Source organism: Theobroma cacao, chromosome 9 (genome assembly GCF_000208745.1).
Source record: "Theobroma cacao cultivar B97-61/B2 chromosome 9, Criollo_cocoa_genome_V2, whole genome shotgun sequence".
In the NCBI taxonomy this organism is placed as follows: Eukaryota; Viridiplantae; Streptophyta; class Magnoliopsida; order Malvales; family Malvaceae; genus Theobroma; species Theobroma cacao.
The window spans coordinates 2,451,691-2,467,134 of record NC_030858.1 but is presented as its reverse complement, the minus strand read 5'-3'; the positions used below and the strand labels follow the sequence as shown (position 1 = coordinate 2,467,134).

At 35.4% G+C, this 15,444-nt stretch overlaps 4 protein-coding genes across 6 annotated transcripts; 3 read left to right on the top strand and 1 right to left on the bottom strand.

Annotated features, from left to right (window-relative positions):
• LOC18588012 (ATP-dependent 6-phosphofructokinase 6) lies at nt 70–4,410 on the bottom strand. 2 transcript variants are annotated; one of them, XM_007012138.2, is made up of 13 exons: nt 4,005–4,410; nt 3,587–3,633; nt 3,429–3,468; nt 3,033–3,095; nt 2,801–2,938; nt 2,524–2,682; nt 2,327–2,380; nt 2,059–2,127; nt 1,813–1,942; nt 1,405–1,610; nt 1,241–1,286; nt 990–1,144; nt 70–568 (listed from the first exon to the last, which is right to left on the bottom strand). In XM_007012138.2, exons 1-13 carry the CDS (start codon nt 4,104–4,106, stop codon nt 365–367), a joined length of 1,413 nt encoding a protein of 470 aa, XP_007012200.2. In that variant the 5' UTR covers nt 4,107–4,410; the 3' UTR covers nt 70–364. The 2 variants fall into 2 exon arrangements, with proteins under 2 accessions (XP_007012200.2, XP_007012199.2); XM_007012137.2 differs by having other exon boundaries at nt 108–568; nt 1,405–1,670; nt 4,005–4,409.
• LOC18588011 (derlin-1) lies at nt 6,772–9,698 on the top strand. The gene is made up of 6 exons (XM_018127093.1): nt 6,772–6,857; nt 7,424–7,559; nt 7,762–7,835; nt 7,952–8,045; nt 8,464–8,624; nt 9,305–9,698. The coding sequence occupies exons 3-6, from the start codon at nt 7,831–7,833 to the stop codon at nt 9,399–9,401; spliced, it is 357 nt and encodes a 118-aa protein (XP_017982582.1). The 5' UTR covers nt 6,772–6,857; nt 7,424–7,559; nt 7,762–7,830; the 3' UTR covers nt 9,402–9,698.
• On the top strand, nt 10,590–12,600 carry LOC18588010 (profilin-1). Of its 2 annotated transcripts, none has more exons than XM_007012135.2 (4): nt 10,590–10,825; nt 11,710–11,847; nt 12,093–12,235; nt 12,323–12,600. In XM_007012135.2, the coding sequence occupies exons 1-3, from the start codon at nt 10,697–10,699 to the stop codon at nt 12,225–12,227; spliced, it is 402 nt and encodes a 133-aa protein (XP_007012197.2). In that variant the 5' UTR covers nt 10,590–10,696; the 3' UTR covers nt 12,228–12,235; nt 12,323–12,600. The 2 variants fall into 2 exon arrangements, with proteins under 2 accessions (XP_007012197.2, XP_007012196.1); XM_007012134.2 differs by having other exon boundaries at nt 10,595–10,825; nt 12,341–12,600.
• LOC18588009 (early nodulin-93) lies at nt 13,242–15,433 on the top strand. Its single transcript, XM_018128010.1, has 4 exons — nt 13,242–13,634; nt 13,890–13,951; nt 14,631–14,706; nt 15,086–15,433. Exons 1-4 carry the CDS (start codon nt 13,520–13,522, stop codon nt 15,175–15,177), a joined length of 345 nt encoding a protein of 114 aa, XP_017983499.1. The 5' UTR covers nt 13,242–13,519; the 3' UTR covers nt 15,178–15,433.

Genomic DNA, 15,444 nt, shown 5'->3' with positions numbered 1-15,444 from the left:
AGCTCCTCACTTGGAACAATAATAGCCATTTGTGATTCTTTTACCAGCGTGGAAAAATATAGCACAAAGTAACAAAAAGAGCCAATACTTTCACTTCCATGGCAGTATAGATAAGCTGATCAGAGACGTTTCCATGTAAGACCATGTAAACAACTATTAACTTCTGAATGTTAAAGAACCAGCACCAAAATATCTAACTATAAGTAATTCATACAACAGCAGAAATAACTACTCAATTTCAAAAGTTGCTGTAAGACCTTCTTCACTGTAACCAAATATTTAGGGAATGCAGAGCGTTAAATATGAGTGGCAATTTGACCGACTATAAAGATGGTGATGAACATGACAGTATTTGATGCACCTTTCATGATATACAAGGATCGTCTTCAGTCATTGATTTTCTGTCTTTACAATTTTCCCCATCCAACAAGCCAGTTGCAGGTTGATCCTCTTTCTTGGCTTCAGAAATATCTCTGGGGTTCAAGAAGCTTGGCTGGTTTGTTGAAGAAAGCAGCCTCGCCCACATCCTGTCAGTAATGACAACCTTGTTCTGTTTCTCAATGATTCGCTGCATATTAAAATTCCAACAGAAAATCAACAGTAAGACTTTCTGTGAAACCATGAGAGAAACATCTTTTGCTGAAACAAATTTGGTCAGGAAAAGCGCTGCAAGTATTAAAAACATGGTGGGAGACAGAATGCAGCTTTCCATAACGATCATCTTTTTACAGGTAAATTCAAAAAACAAAAGCTCAATGACTAAATCCAAATGTGCTATTTCACTGCAACCCACCACAGTTCTTTCTTTCCCTTTCTTTTATTTAACTTTTGTTTCACTGGTTTCTGTCTCAAATAATGCCACAATGACAACATGAATTGGAGTGACCATTGGCTCATGGTTAATGGTTCTAATGGACACTTGGAAAAAAATTTATAATATGAACCAGTGTTCACCGGCAGAGGAGTTATTAAAGGTGCAAGGAACATACATTAAATGGAATGTAAGCATGTCTCCCATTGACAGGACCAACAGTGAAGCCTGTATACCCTGCCATTGCTCCATGAACTGCACTATGAGCAAGTAGGGTGCAGTAGACATTATCAGAAGCAATGCTAGGAATAGCCCGGATCATGTATGTAGGATCTGCAAGCCAAATTTTTCAATTCAAATATTTTGCACATAATTAAAAGGTTGAATTTAGCAGGAAGAAAGTAAACAAAAAGCAAACGAGGCATTAACCTATATATTTAAGATTAATGGGCATCTTCTTCTTTGAAAAATGTTCCTATACAAAGCAACAAAAGACAGTTAAGATTTTAGTCTAGATATTACATAGATATCTAGTGAGTAGCCAACTAGCCATAATTAAATAAAAGCATAAATTAGTCAATTGAAGGTATTACCTTTATCCTATGAGAGATCCACAGCCCGACATCTTGAAGAAGCTTGTTTCCTGAAGCATCTTGTTGGCCCATGGACTGCAAGCTCTCTGAAAGAAGATCCTGTCCTGCTCCTTCAGCTATAACAATAACCATATGTCCATTTTCTTTGAGCCTTTTTTCAATAAATTCATAAAGACCACCCCTTCCTTCAAGATAGAATGGTGACTCTGGAATCAAGCAACAATCAACATCACGGCTGGCAAGAGTAGCATACATCGTAATGAAACCTGAACCAGCAGTTCAATATGATAAATAAAGAAAGGCTCAAAATTACCAATACTACAAAAATTAAACTATGGGACACCTGGCAGTATTGACTATAAAATTGTCAGGACTCCCATCTATTATGATTATACCAACTAAGCATACCACTGTAGCGTCCCATTAGCTTTACAAGTCCAATGCCATTCTCAATACTTCCAGCTTCAACATGTGCCGCATTAATGGCACGTTGAGCCTCCTCAACCGCAGTATCAAAACCAAATGATTTGTCAATAACCTGAAGCAAAATCAGCAATTCAACACAATGCCATATCATGGATTAATTAACGTGTCTTTAAAGTGGTGACAAGGATAAAGTGTGCAGAAAACTACAAATATGAAGATGAGAAATACCGGAATGTCATTGTCAATGGTTTTGGGAATTCCAGCAACTGCTACTTTGAGGCTACGTCGTCTAATTTCCTGCCCAGAGCAAAATGAGTTAAGCTAAAACTTAAGAACAATGATTAGTTGCATTGATTAGTATTCAAATTAATGCTAAGAACAGTATTGATTTTTTCTGACAACACATTATAGACTTGACTAGAGCCTTGGTTAAATTGATCAACCTCTGTGTGACATTTTTCTTAAGACTTTTATAGAAAATACCAAATGCTAATACCTCAAAAATGACTGCTGCTCCTCTTTGAGTTCCATCACCTCCAATTATATAAACCTGAACCGCTAAAGGAGACAATTAGAACCATCGGAAACTAGTTATGTGACAGAGCAGTCATTAGAAAAATATTAGATGCATAAATTCAAACAAAACAGGGAGGAGGCTGAGACAAAAACCTCTACCCTTGCACCTTAACACACCTGATTGATTCCACGATCCTGAATGCTATCAACAATCTTTGAGGTATCATGACCTCCTCTTGATGTCCCAAGGATTGTACCACCACGTTTATGGATATCATTAACAAACTTAGGTGTTAAGGTGACAGTGTTCTTGGCATAAAAACCCCTGTATCCTCCCTAAAGATGTATCAAGTATAAGTTGCTGGTGAAATTACCAAATGATGACACCCCACACTGATTATAAACCAACTTCACATGCATTAAAATGCTTAACTATCATACCAAAATCACTTACATCGATTCCAAGAATTTTTCTGACACCATACATGTGATAGAGGCCACAGACAATTTCCCTGATCACTGTGTTGAGCCCAGGGCATAGACCACCACATGTTACTATGCATGCATGCACTTCGTCTGATTCAAAATACACCTGACAAGCATTGCATGTGCCAGTCAGTAAACAGTCTATAGCTTACATTTGGTAACTTCAACCCAATAGCATTGAGACAAGATGAGGATTGTACCCTTTGACGAGGTCCTGCACGACGAAAATGCACCCCTCTTGGACTGTCTTTGTGAACAACAATCTACAATAAAACTAGTGATTCAGTCAACCATACCAATTAAGAAGCTATATAGTTAATAACTGTAATTGCAACACATGAAACAAACCATTTTTCATTTGGTATAGTTTCAAAGGCATTCTTTCTTACCATATTTACACCGCAGTTTCAAGTAAGTGCAGGACTTCAAAAACAGAGTATGAAATCGATTTTTGTTATAAATATATATATAAAAAGAACAGTGTATCAAATTGAAACCAAGAATATGGTTTATAAATAAAAGGAAGATCACCACATTTAACTTCTAATGAATTTTCCATAAAATACAAAACCCCAAGCATTAAGACAATGATTTACCTTCTGAGTGACGGTGTCATCTTCGTTAACAAAATACTGCCTGCAAACCAAACAACCAAGCAAACAAATCACTATCTTGCAACAAAAAGGGGATAAACAAACCACAATCGAAAACCAATGAATCAGCTAATGAAAAACACCAGGTTTACTGTACTCACTTGACTACTGAATAAGCTGGATTATCTTGTAATGGATTGGGATAGCTCTGCCACACAAACAAACACCAATAAAACGAAATTAAAAAAAAAAACTATTCGCAATTACGTAAAGCTGAAAGCTATAACGTAACACATATAAAGTGTGTAATACTGTTATTCAACAATATATATATATTACAAAACACGGCAAGAAAAGAAAGAAAGGGAGTGAAGAGGGAGGCTTATAATGAGGGAAAAATCAGTAACTTAAAAGATACTCGAAATGAAATGAAAAAAAAAAAAACAGAAACTGAGTTCTCAAATTAATTTCACTAAACAAAAGTCTCAATAGTTTGCATCTCATCTCTCTTGATCTAATATCACTGGATCAGTTCGAAAGAAAATTTTGAAAAATAAAGAAAAAGTGAAGAGAAGGTACGGGGAGATCAGGAAGGTAATCAGTCAAATGAGGAACATCTTCGAGCACGTAACCGGCAGCACCGGCAACCAACTTCATCTGCGTATCACACGGATTTCCCATAGCTTGCTCTCTCTAGAAAAACAGGGAACTTCGATCTTCGTTTTTCGGCAACTAGCCGGAGGAAAAGAGAAACAGCAACCGTTTTTCTTTTTGAGAAAAAACTGGAAAGCGTTGGCCGCGGGTGATAATGCCAATATATAGGGGTTGTCTGTGGAGAGAATATTGGATTATCGAAGCACTTAAGGTCGAGCACGTCGAAATTGAAGCGGCGTCGTTTGCACCTCGATCCGAGGTTCTCTTCCGCAAAACAGGTGGCGACGCGTACGTTGTATTTCCTGCCTTTAACTGATACCTGTGGCTTTTGTGTTGGATTTTAGTCTTAAGATTGTTATTTTTAATTGGCTTTTAGACATTACTCATCCTGCCACGTCAGATTAAAAGTTGTTAAATTTAATTTTTTATTTATTTCGTGCACTTACTCTTTTTATTTTTTGAATATTTTCGTGCACTTGCTTGATTTATATTTGTGGACACTAATATTTGCCAGTATGAAGATAAGAAGATTGGAAACCAGTTTCGACCATGGAATTTAAAAACAAAAGGAGCTCAAAACTTGGTTAGTGTTAGTGGTACCTGGAATGAGGAATATTTTGAATATTTATTTAATTAATCGGACACCATAAAGTGTATAGAGGCATAAATATTTGTGCCTTATTGCATTAAATGAATGAGAATCTGCTTTTGATCATTGTTGTGGGTTCTTTTTTTTTAACACTCTTAACAAATAGTGCAGCGATGTCAGTGTAATGATGCTGACGGTTTACAATTTGGTCACGGGTTTTACGAGTTGGTAAAACATACTTAGAGTTCGCTTTCCATCTCCATTGTTGGCAAGTAAAACATGACTTTTAACAGTGCTTCACATTTAAGTTCTTAGCATTCAATATGTAAACCTTTTTAAACTGTTACAAGATTTAAATGATTTCATCATAATCGATGAAAAAATGCTTACACTGCATACTGATTAATTTAAATAAGGTTCCTAATGACACCTTATTGTTAAAATTTAAATTTAAAATTAAAAAATTTTGAATTCAAACCTTAAAAAGAAAAAGATGGTGAGATGTGTATTGTAAGATTATATGTATGTGTATATATATAGTTTTTTAATTTGAGGATGTATAAAGTAATTGAATTTTATTTGAAATTTTAGATGAAATTGCCAAATTACTGTTATACAAGGCTAAAGGTCTCCAACCTTTTCAGCTATAATTAAACTCAAGCTTGTATTGAACATGAAGATGTTCGTCTGCCTTTAAGAATGAATAATAAATCTAATTTAATATAAATTATAAATTTTATAAAAAAATAAATATTATCATATATTTTATATATTATATTATTTTATCAAAATTTTAAATAATATTTTAATTAAGATATTGTTTTCAAAATTAAAAATTTTTCGATGAGTTTAGTTTTGGTATATGGTACAAAAAAGTTATTAGACTTTGAGTCACTTGATTTTTATACTTGATCAAAATTCCTCAACTGTATTTATGCATTTTCTTTATTTTAGTTTTTTTGTTTAAAATTATAATAATTTAATTTTTTAAATTTTAAAATTATTTTAATTTAATTTTTTTAATATTTTTATTTCAAAATTACTCTTCACAAAGTTAATATCATTACTGACCATATATCACACTCTCCTTCAACAAAACAAGCTCTATAAACCCTTACATTTGTTTTATATATTACTTTTGTTTCTTTTATTATTTTCTTTCTTTTTTTTCTCTCTCCTCTCATCTTTTCTCTTAAAAACAGATCATTAGTTATCAATATCGTCGTCGATCATTGATTGTCAATCATCGATCATCGAACATACCATGCCATGATTGTGATCGGTGACCGTTGATCGGCAACCAACGACGACATCTGATGATTGGCAATCAATCCTTGAAGGAAAAGGTGAGAGGAGAGAGAAAAAAAAAGAAACAAAAGTAATATATAATCAAATATAAATGTTTAGAATATGTGGTGAAAATACTTGTACGAGGTTTTGGATTGGAAACTCAGCAAGCATATAATATTTTTTAAAAAATAAAAAAGAGACCCGTGTCTCTCCTCTCTTAGTACTGAAGGAAAGTATGACCTGCAGTGCTATGTTTGACATGCCACATAGGCAGAGACACGTGTCTCTTTCTTAATATTGAAGAAGAGTGTGACACGTGATACTATCTTTAACATGCCACGTGGATATTTACATCAACATATGTTAACATTTTTAATTCGTTTTATATGCCATGTCAGCAAGCAGTGTTATGTCAATGTGATGTCAACAATGATTTTAGCTTTGAGAGAAATAATTTTGAAAGAAAAATATTAAGAGATTAAATTGTAGTAATTATCAAAATAAAAAAAATTAAATTATTATAAATTTTAGTAAAAGAATTAAAATGTAAAAAATACATAAATACAAAGACTACTGAGCTATTTTGATCTTTGTATCTTTTAGCATTGATGGCCATGAGCTGACACGTCGGCATTTAGAGAATCTAGAGTATGATTTGGCATCTCGTTATTGGACCCATTCGTTGTCACCTTTAGCTTTTGATACGCCAATCAGTATGGAATCTTTTCCTTGCGCATTTAAACTCACATGAGCCCGCCTCCTCGAATTGACATTTGACCATGCCGTTTAAGTCTTACGCCACGTTTCTTGAAGCCGCTTCACCTTCACAAGAAGTACAAGCAAATTCTCAAAGCAGAGCTCAGATTGAAGCAGGGAGAGTAGCTTTAATCTGATAAAATGTCGTCTCCAGCAGAATAAGTTTCTATACATTCTCATTTCTTCGCAGCATTTATGGTGCAATTTCACATTATTCGAACCTTGAGCATCACTGTCATTATTTCCTGCATGATTTATAAGAACTTATCGCTCACTGATTTACGCATTGTATCATTATTAATTTTTCTTTTTCTGTCTATCTTAATGCATTTTTTTTCGTTATCTAGTGTTTGGTTGCTTAGAAAATCTAAAGACAAGAATAAGATAGCAGTTTATAATACATTTCGTCCTTTGTCAATGTTCCTTCTTTTTTTTTCCCCTGCGAAAAAGGTTTTTGTTGATCGGTCATCTTACATTTAATCTGAAGGTTTTAGTTCCCTATTTCCACATTTTCTTAGCGTCCAAACAGAAATCAAGCGAACGTCAAGTTTTAAATGTAAATATTTGAATTCGCTAGCAAATAGCCACGTAACCGTCCTTTCTGTTTTTTCTTTTTTAGTCCTTCTTGCAATTTTTATTTCTTAACAGATCTTCTTATTGTCCTGATTGTGCTGATCCATGCCATAACTTGTTGCTTACTCTTTCTCAGTTTCTACAAATCTCTGCCACCGATCACCAAAGCTTATGGGACTATTTGTGTAGTGGCTAATGTTGCTTTCCATTTGGGACCATATCGACTTGAACATATTGCATTTCTCCACAAATTAGTAATTTCAGACTTTCAGGTACGGCCTAGGGTGTACCTGTACAAACGAATTCTAATGAAGCGCTTTTACAATGATATTATGACAAGTCTTGTTCACTTTTGTTCTGTTTGATTGAATGATTGTTATGTGTTACATAGCTACTTCTTGCTAATAAATGAACTTAAACTGTTGCCCTTTTCTTTTAGATTCTTTTTTTGGGTTATTGAGTCTTTTCTTTTAGGTGTGGAGGCTTCTTACAAATTTCTTTTTCCTTGGAAACTTTTCTGTAAATTTTGGAATTCGTCTCCTCATGATGTAAGTATTTAGCATAGAAGCTTTCCAGAAATAATCTAAATGTCATGCGCCGATGCATGTGTTAATATGTGTGACAACATAATTTGTTATTGACCTTCATTTACTTGTTATTGTAGAGCTAGATATGGAGTTCAGCTGGAGAAGGGGCCGTTTGAAAGGTGGACAGCAGATTTTCTGTGGATGATGATTGTTGGAGCTCTTTCATTGCTGGTGTGTGTTAGACATGCAACTTTTAATGTTCTTTTTCTACATGGTCTCTTCAGAGTTAGATGGTAGAATTTCTTATAATTTGGTATATGAGTTTATAGATGTCAGGTTTAGAATAGCTCTTATGTTGGAGTGAATTATCTTTAGTTTCTTCTTTCTGTGCAATTAGGCATTATCAGCCATTCCTATGTTAAGGAGTCCATTTCTTGGGATTTCTCTGGTATTCATGCTTCTATACATCTGGAGTAGAGAGTTTCCTAATGCTCAAGTCAATGTATATGGGCTTGTTGCACTCAAGGCACACATTAGTTACAAATCTGTGTCACGGTTGTGCCTGAATTCTGCCATATTCTTCCACTTATTGTTACTTGTTGTTTGGGTCTGCTGGTGTAAATGCTTCTACGTTACTGCTGGAACACAGGCTTTTTATCTACCATGGGCAATGCTTGCTTTGGATGTTTTATTTGGTTCCCCTCTTAAGCCGGACCTTATGGGGATAATTGCCGGGCACATATACTACTTCTTGACAGTGCTGCAACCTCTTGCTGGGGGAAGAAACATTTTAGCAACTCCAACATGGGTGTATCCTTTCATGTTTTATTCACAATGTTTTAGTTTTTGACCTCTCTGGCAAACAACAAATAACTAACATAAGAGGTGAAACTTTTCCCTTTCATTTCAAATTGAATTAGTATTTATTCTACTGGAGGATAATAGCTCAAGTGATGATAGAGGTTATATACTTCCTTTTTTCTACTGAAAATAGTTATATGGATCATTAGTAATTTGCGAGTCTCCTTCACTGTTTGCTTGCTGTCCTGATGACTATGCTATTTGTCTGAGGTACACCCATAATTTCCTTAGCTTTTTTGTGGAAATTATAACAATTATCTTCTCCATAAGCCATTTTGGGAGGAAGTCTTAGATGAGTATTTCGTGGGCAATTGCTGAGCACTCCTGTATACTGTTACCAACTTATTCAATGCCTCAGTTAAATTACAGATACATATGACATTATGTTGCACTCTACATCTCAATCTAGTCTACCGGTTTATGTTAATTGCAAGGTCATGTTGTTTCTCATGTTTCTTTTAATCTAAATATTAGTTTTTTGAATTGAATTCGTATGTGCTTCACAATATATACTTTGTAAGATTTTCCAATATTTCTTTCCAGAAGTTTGCAGTTATTATAGCGGTTCTTTGGTTTAGGATATTCATGAATTTACATACAAGCAAATTCCTTGACTCACATGATTGCAGGCATAAACTTGTTGAAGGTGGAAGACTTGGGGACCCTACAAATGCCCATGTCCAACAAGATAGGGCAACCGGCGTGGCATTTAGAGGTAGGAGTTAGAATTCATCCCCTGGTGAAGGCTTTTCTTTCAGGAGACTCTGGTCATCTTGAAGAATCTAATTATTGGAAGCTGCAAATGCTTTAGCAATAATACAGATTTCTTAGACTGTATAGCATGTTTTTGTCAAAAGGGTTAGATCTTGAGGAACGAGGACAAATCTGATTTGATTATGTTTACATGGCTATCACGAATATTACCTTTATGTAAAAATTAATAATGAGAATGACCCTTCGGCTAGATGGTCATGTACCCCAAACTCAAATTCAATAAGTTGATTTGGGAGCTCTCCCTTTGAAGTGAGGTACATGGCCACTGAGCCAAAGGCTTAACGATATTTCTCTGAGTAGAATCTATTTCTTTAACTTCTGATCATTTTGACTTCTCCAACATGTTCTTGTTCAATCTTCATCAGTGATCAGTGTTTTGATGATCCTCTGACTGAGTTGAATTAGGCACCGGTTAGAGAAGAGATGCAGGCCTGTGTTTAGTTTTCTTTACAGATGTCTTGAACAGAGCCCAAAACTGAAAGTTTCTCCATCCGTCAATTGACTATTGTAGTTTTCCTCAACTTGTTTACCTGACCAGAAAAATACAAGGTTTCCATAGACTTGAGATTTGGGAACTGACTAGTATAGGGCGGTGATGTTCTCCTCGGTTAACCTCTAGGGCCTGGGCCTTCCCCATCCCAAGCTGACCAATTACCTAGATTTCTGCAGATGCCCCAAACACAATGAAATCTGTGGCCACATTTACCTGCTTACAGCCTTTCACTTAAATGTTAAACATGCACCACCAAGAAATAATGCCAAAGGACCTGAGCTGAGGTTGCTTGTGAACACAACAAAGTGCAAAGCATGAATGGATGAGATGAGTCCCATTATTTTCTAGTTCCACCTAATGCCTACAGTTTTTCCGAATTCCAATCCGCTAATTACTTCCTTTCAATCATTGAACAACTTGTCGCTTAAAGATTAGTACACCTATAGTACTACTTTTCTTTTGGCTATTTTTCGTTAAATCACCTTTGAAAAATTAAGCGCATCAAGGGAACTGTCGGGCCGACGCTTAATTAAAAAAAGGAGGTGGGCGCCAAACGACAGCACACCCAATATTTAGTCCACGTTGGACGATGTCCAGTGCAGCTTAATTTTTACGCAACCTGCCTGCCACCTCCTTCCTCCTATATCTCCTCTTCTTCCTTTCTTCTCTTTGCTATTCACAAAAGAAAGAAGAAAAAAATCATCAGTCAAAGGAAGAATTAGCAAAAGCAGAAGCTAAACAAAATCAAGCAAAGATGTCTTGGCAACAGTACGTGGACGAGCACTTGATGTGCGATGTAGAAGGCCAAGGCATTCATCTCACCGCAGCTGCTATCATCGGCCAAGACGGCAGCGTTTGGGCCCAGAGCGCTCCCTTCCCTGCGGTTCTATTTCCTTTCTCTTCTAGCTTCTTTTTCATTCCGTTTATTCTTAGATTGAATTTTAGTTTTGTCTGCTTTCTTTCTTCCTTTTTTTTTTTTTTGTAGTTAACATGTTATTGGGCTATTGGCGGTGATATGTGTTTTTGTGAACTTGTTCTTTGTTTGGGCTGTGCATGTGGTCGTTTTATTCTGATTACTTTTTAGTTTTAAAATTTGAAGTAATTAGGTTTAATTCGAATTACCGGATGATAAGTTTCTCATGTTATCATCAAATTAGATAAGAGTTCTTAAATTGTTGTGTTTCGTATGTGCTAAGGTTCTTTCCGATGAGTTTTCTTTAGGAGATGGTAGTTGAATGAGTCGACTGCAAAGGGCACAACTAGTTTACAATCTTCGTATGCCGGCTAAGACGAATATAGCTTACTCGTTTAGCTGACTGCATTAGTGCAATATACGGCTAGGATTTAATTATTCCATAAGTGATTTTAATATGGTAATAGCAGACCGATATGTTTGGTCTCAAACAAAATTCTATCAAGTAGAGAAGTCATAACGTTGCAGCTCCTTCTTGGGAAAAATGTGATTGATCTCATGCTTTTGTTTTTTCTTTTCTTTTTTTTTTTGGAAATGTGTATATAAAGAACTGTTTCTTTGTTTTGGAAAGTCAATAAGTGGAACTAGAGCCGATTGGGATTTGCAAGAGTTTGCATCAAAAGCATGTGCCTTTCGACTTGCTCATTTAGAAGGGGCATGATTTATCTAAAGCATGGTTGGTATGTGTGTTGTGTGCAGTCTGTCTTCTGCTTGCATCTACCGATGGGCTCTCCTGCTTGTGTAATTCTATGCCCTGTGGAATTTTAACTGTTTCTATGCACTTGGTCTTGCAGTTTACGCCTGAGGAAATAACTGCCATCATGAATGATTTTGCTGAACCTGGTTCTCTTGCACCAACTGGCTTATTCATCGGTGGTGTAAAATACATGGTGATCCAGGGTGAACCAGGGGCTGTGATAAGAGGGAAGAAGGTAATTTATATATCTTGGTGCATCATAATTGATCTTGTTCTAGTTAGCCCTACAGGTAATTTGCATGGCAATCTGGCTTCCTTTGTAAAAGAGGAAACAACTTAATTGCTGGAAACTCCATTGCAGTGCTATACGTTCAGTGGTTTCTCTAATCAAAACCTAATTATTGTGCTATAATGCTATGAAATTGTTTAGTATTATGGTCTTTTTTTGAGTTTCCCTCAACTTAATTATGCATAATTCAGGGCTCTGGCGGTGTGACTGTTAAGAAGACCAACCAAGCCTTGATCATTGGTATATACGATGAGCCTCTGACACCTGGTCAGTGCAACATGATTGTGGAAAGGCTGGGTGATTATCTAATTGACCAGGGCCTTTAATTGCATAGGTATGTTGCTTCCTCTTCGTTCCCTTTCCTGTCTCTCTTTCTAGGAAAATGTTTTTGCATCTACATATGGTAATCTAATATGTTCAGCACTGGACTTGTGGGCAGTTGATATCATTTCCAATGGAGAGCTAGGTGTGAAGATGAAGTGATTTGGTGCTTGAAAGTGATGATGCTGATATTGATTCCCCTATATTGTATGAAATTTGAATTTTTTTTTTCTTTTTTCCCCCCCAAACATTTGCTGGGAATGTGTTATTTTACAGTGGAAAATTTTATTTGCAAGGGAATTGTTGTCTTAGACTGATGATTTTTCTTATCCTTATACCATTGATGTTAAATTGCAATTGCCATCTAAAGTTGATGCATATTGGACAAGTTGGGCTGTTGCTCTTGAAAACCATAAAAAAATTCTTTCTTTTCTTAATTTCTTGGGTTTGTAAAATTAAATATCAATGACTAACCAACTTGGAGATGTCCTCGAACCCCAGCTAGAAACTGCGGCAAGAGTTAAAGAGCAGTTGGTTTCTACTTTCGTTGGGCCGTGGGCGGTGTTTTGCCATACCTGTATTGTAGCCGCCAATACTAACAAAGAAACTTGAAGTGGTTGTACAAAAGAATATTTCCAACTCATGCTTTAAATATTTAAGAATAAATTTTTTAAAACAATTATTTAAATAATTTAAATAATTTTTTATTATATTTAATTAAAATTTTGTAATTTTTTATTTTATGTTAATTTAACATTATAAGTAAAAATACTATATTTCATATTATTATGTCTATCATAATCTATTGTTAATGTATCAACAACAATTAATTAATCATTGATTATAAAAATTTATTTAATTTAAAATAAAAATATTAAACTTTAACTAAATGTAATAAAAATTATTTACATATTTATAAATAATTTAATTTTTAAAAAAATTATTATATCACGGATCATTTTATGTATGGAGAAATGGGTTCTTATATTCCCTATTTTCCTGTATCTTATATTAGTTTCATCCTAATAATTAAAAGCGTTCATCAAGAGAACCTGTGATATAGGCCTGAGGGAAGGGCTCTGATTACAAGTTGAAAATAGTGAGAGCAGATGCACGTGGCGGCGAGGAGACGTCCAATTAAAATAAGTCAGGAACAGCCGGCAATCAAATCACGCCTCTCCCTTATGCTCTTTTAAATCTATCTTCTGTTTTCCTGTCTTCCTTCGTCTAAGCTTACACAGAAAGGAGTAAAAAGGAAAACCTCTTTCTTTTGTTGCTGGAAGCTGCAGAGCAGAAAATGGGAATTCCATCGGAAATGAGGGATGTGTTCATACAGAGAAGGAGAAATTCTTTCGTGATTCCTTCTCCTGCTGAAGAGGAGAAGAGATCGAGGGCCGAACGGTTCTCTCAAGGTTTTTATTTTTCATTTCCTCAATTTTTGCAGCTGGAAAGTCTTAGGGAAAATAAAAAGAACATCAAATCTGAAATTTCAAATAATTTTTTAACTTGATTTTGTTTCAGTGATCAAGCTGCAATCACATAAAACTCTATTGTATTTTTCTTTTTTTCTGTTTGACAAATTTTCCGTCTACTAATGTTGTATGAATTTCGGTCAAACGCAAGTATTAATAGCTAGTACTAAGCTTTGGTTTTTGTCTAATCCGCAGAAGGAGTTCGTGCCGGTGTCAAGGCTGCTGCGATTGCCGCCGTAGTCAGTGCTGTACCCACAGTACGTTAACGTTAACCTCGCAATTTTATTTTATTTTATTTTTGATAAATGAATTTTCCAAATTTATAGTAACTCGTTCTGATCTATAATTCAAATCTTTTGTGACGGTTCCTTTCTAAAGAGCCGTTTAAACTTCTTGCTCCTTACAACATTTTCAATTTAGGAGGATTTCTGTTTTCCTCCGAATAATTCAACGAGCATCATCCTGAATTCAAGTGTCTCTTTGGTTGATGCTTCTATTTTCCTGCACTTCAGAGATAATGGTTACAAATTGCAAATTTTTTCGACCTTTAGGTTAATGCAGGTTCATCCATTCCCCTTAACTGAATCTGCTACCCAGCTGCTGTTTAGAACTTTTAATTCTTTGACCTTCTGTTGTTGAATTACAGATTGCGGGTTGTTGGTGTTATAAATTATATAGTTATGGCATAAGTACTAATTTACTTAGATTAAAATGTGTAATTTTTGGTCATCTAGTTTCAGTGATTTAGAGATTAAAACACAATTAAGTCAATGGCTGCTTAAGTCCTGGAGAATTTAATGGTGTTAAGAAAACAATTCTTGGAGTTTCATGGTCTCCATTAGTAGAGGTCGGTCCTCAGTTCTTTTCCATGCATGGATGGGTTGACAATTGCTTTCTAATTTTATCCCAAGTTCCAACCACCCCTTCTTTTGTCAGTTGATTGCAGTTCGTAAGATTCCTTGGGCGAAGGCGAACCTCAACCATACTGCTCAAGCTCTCATCATCAGTGGAGGTATTCTCAAATCTGTACTGTATGATTTATTAGTCTTAGCCATAGATTCTCATGAGTCCTAACTTGTGTATCCATGATTTCTATATAGCATCATATTAATGGCCATCTTGTGATAACATAGAAATATAAGGGATATGGGAATGACTCTTATTATGATTGAGTATAGTACGATTGTCACATCATAAAATGGCTGATTTATTAGTCTTAGCCATAGATTCTCATGAGTCCTAACTTGTGCATCCATGATTTCTATATAGCATCATATTAATGGCCATCTTGTGATAACATAGAAATATAAGGGATATGGGAATGACTCTTATTATGATTGAGTATAGTACGATTGTCACATCATAATATGGCTATCTTTATTGGTTAACAGCGTCGATTGCTGCTTACTTCATTACCGTTGATAAAACTGTGTTGGAAAGTGCTAGGAGAAATTCTCGAGCCCAGTTTGACAAAACGGTTTGAATGCCAGACCTGGAGGTTGTACAAAGGTTCCAAGAGCAACGATAATGTATCTTACAACTTGATGCTGTTGTATGGCACATGATGCAACTTTTCTCTGAGTATTAGCTTCAGTTGTTTGACTTCTCTAAGCTGTTTAAATGTATTTTGTTGATATTTTCTCCTTTTGATTATAGTCATGCGGTATATCCTACTCACCTGCCTTCAAACACGGAATTCGTGTGATTTCATTGCTCTGCATAACACAAAGTTTAGCTTTCATCATGCACT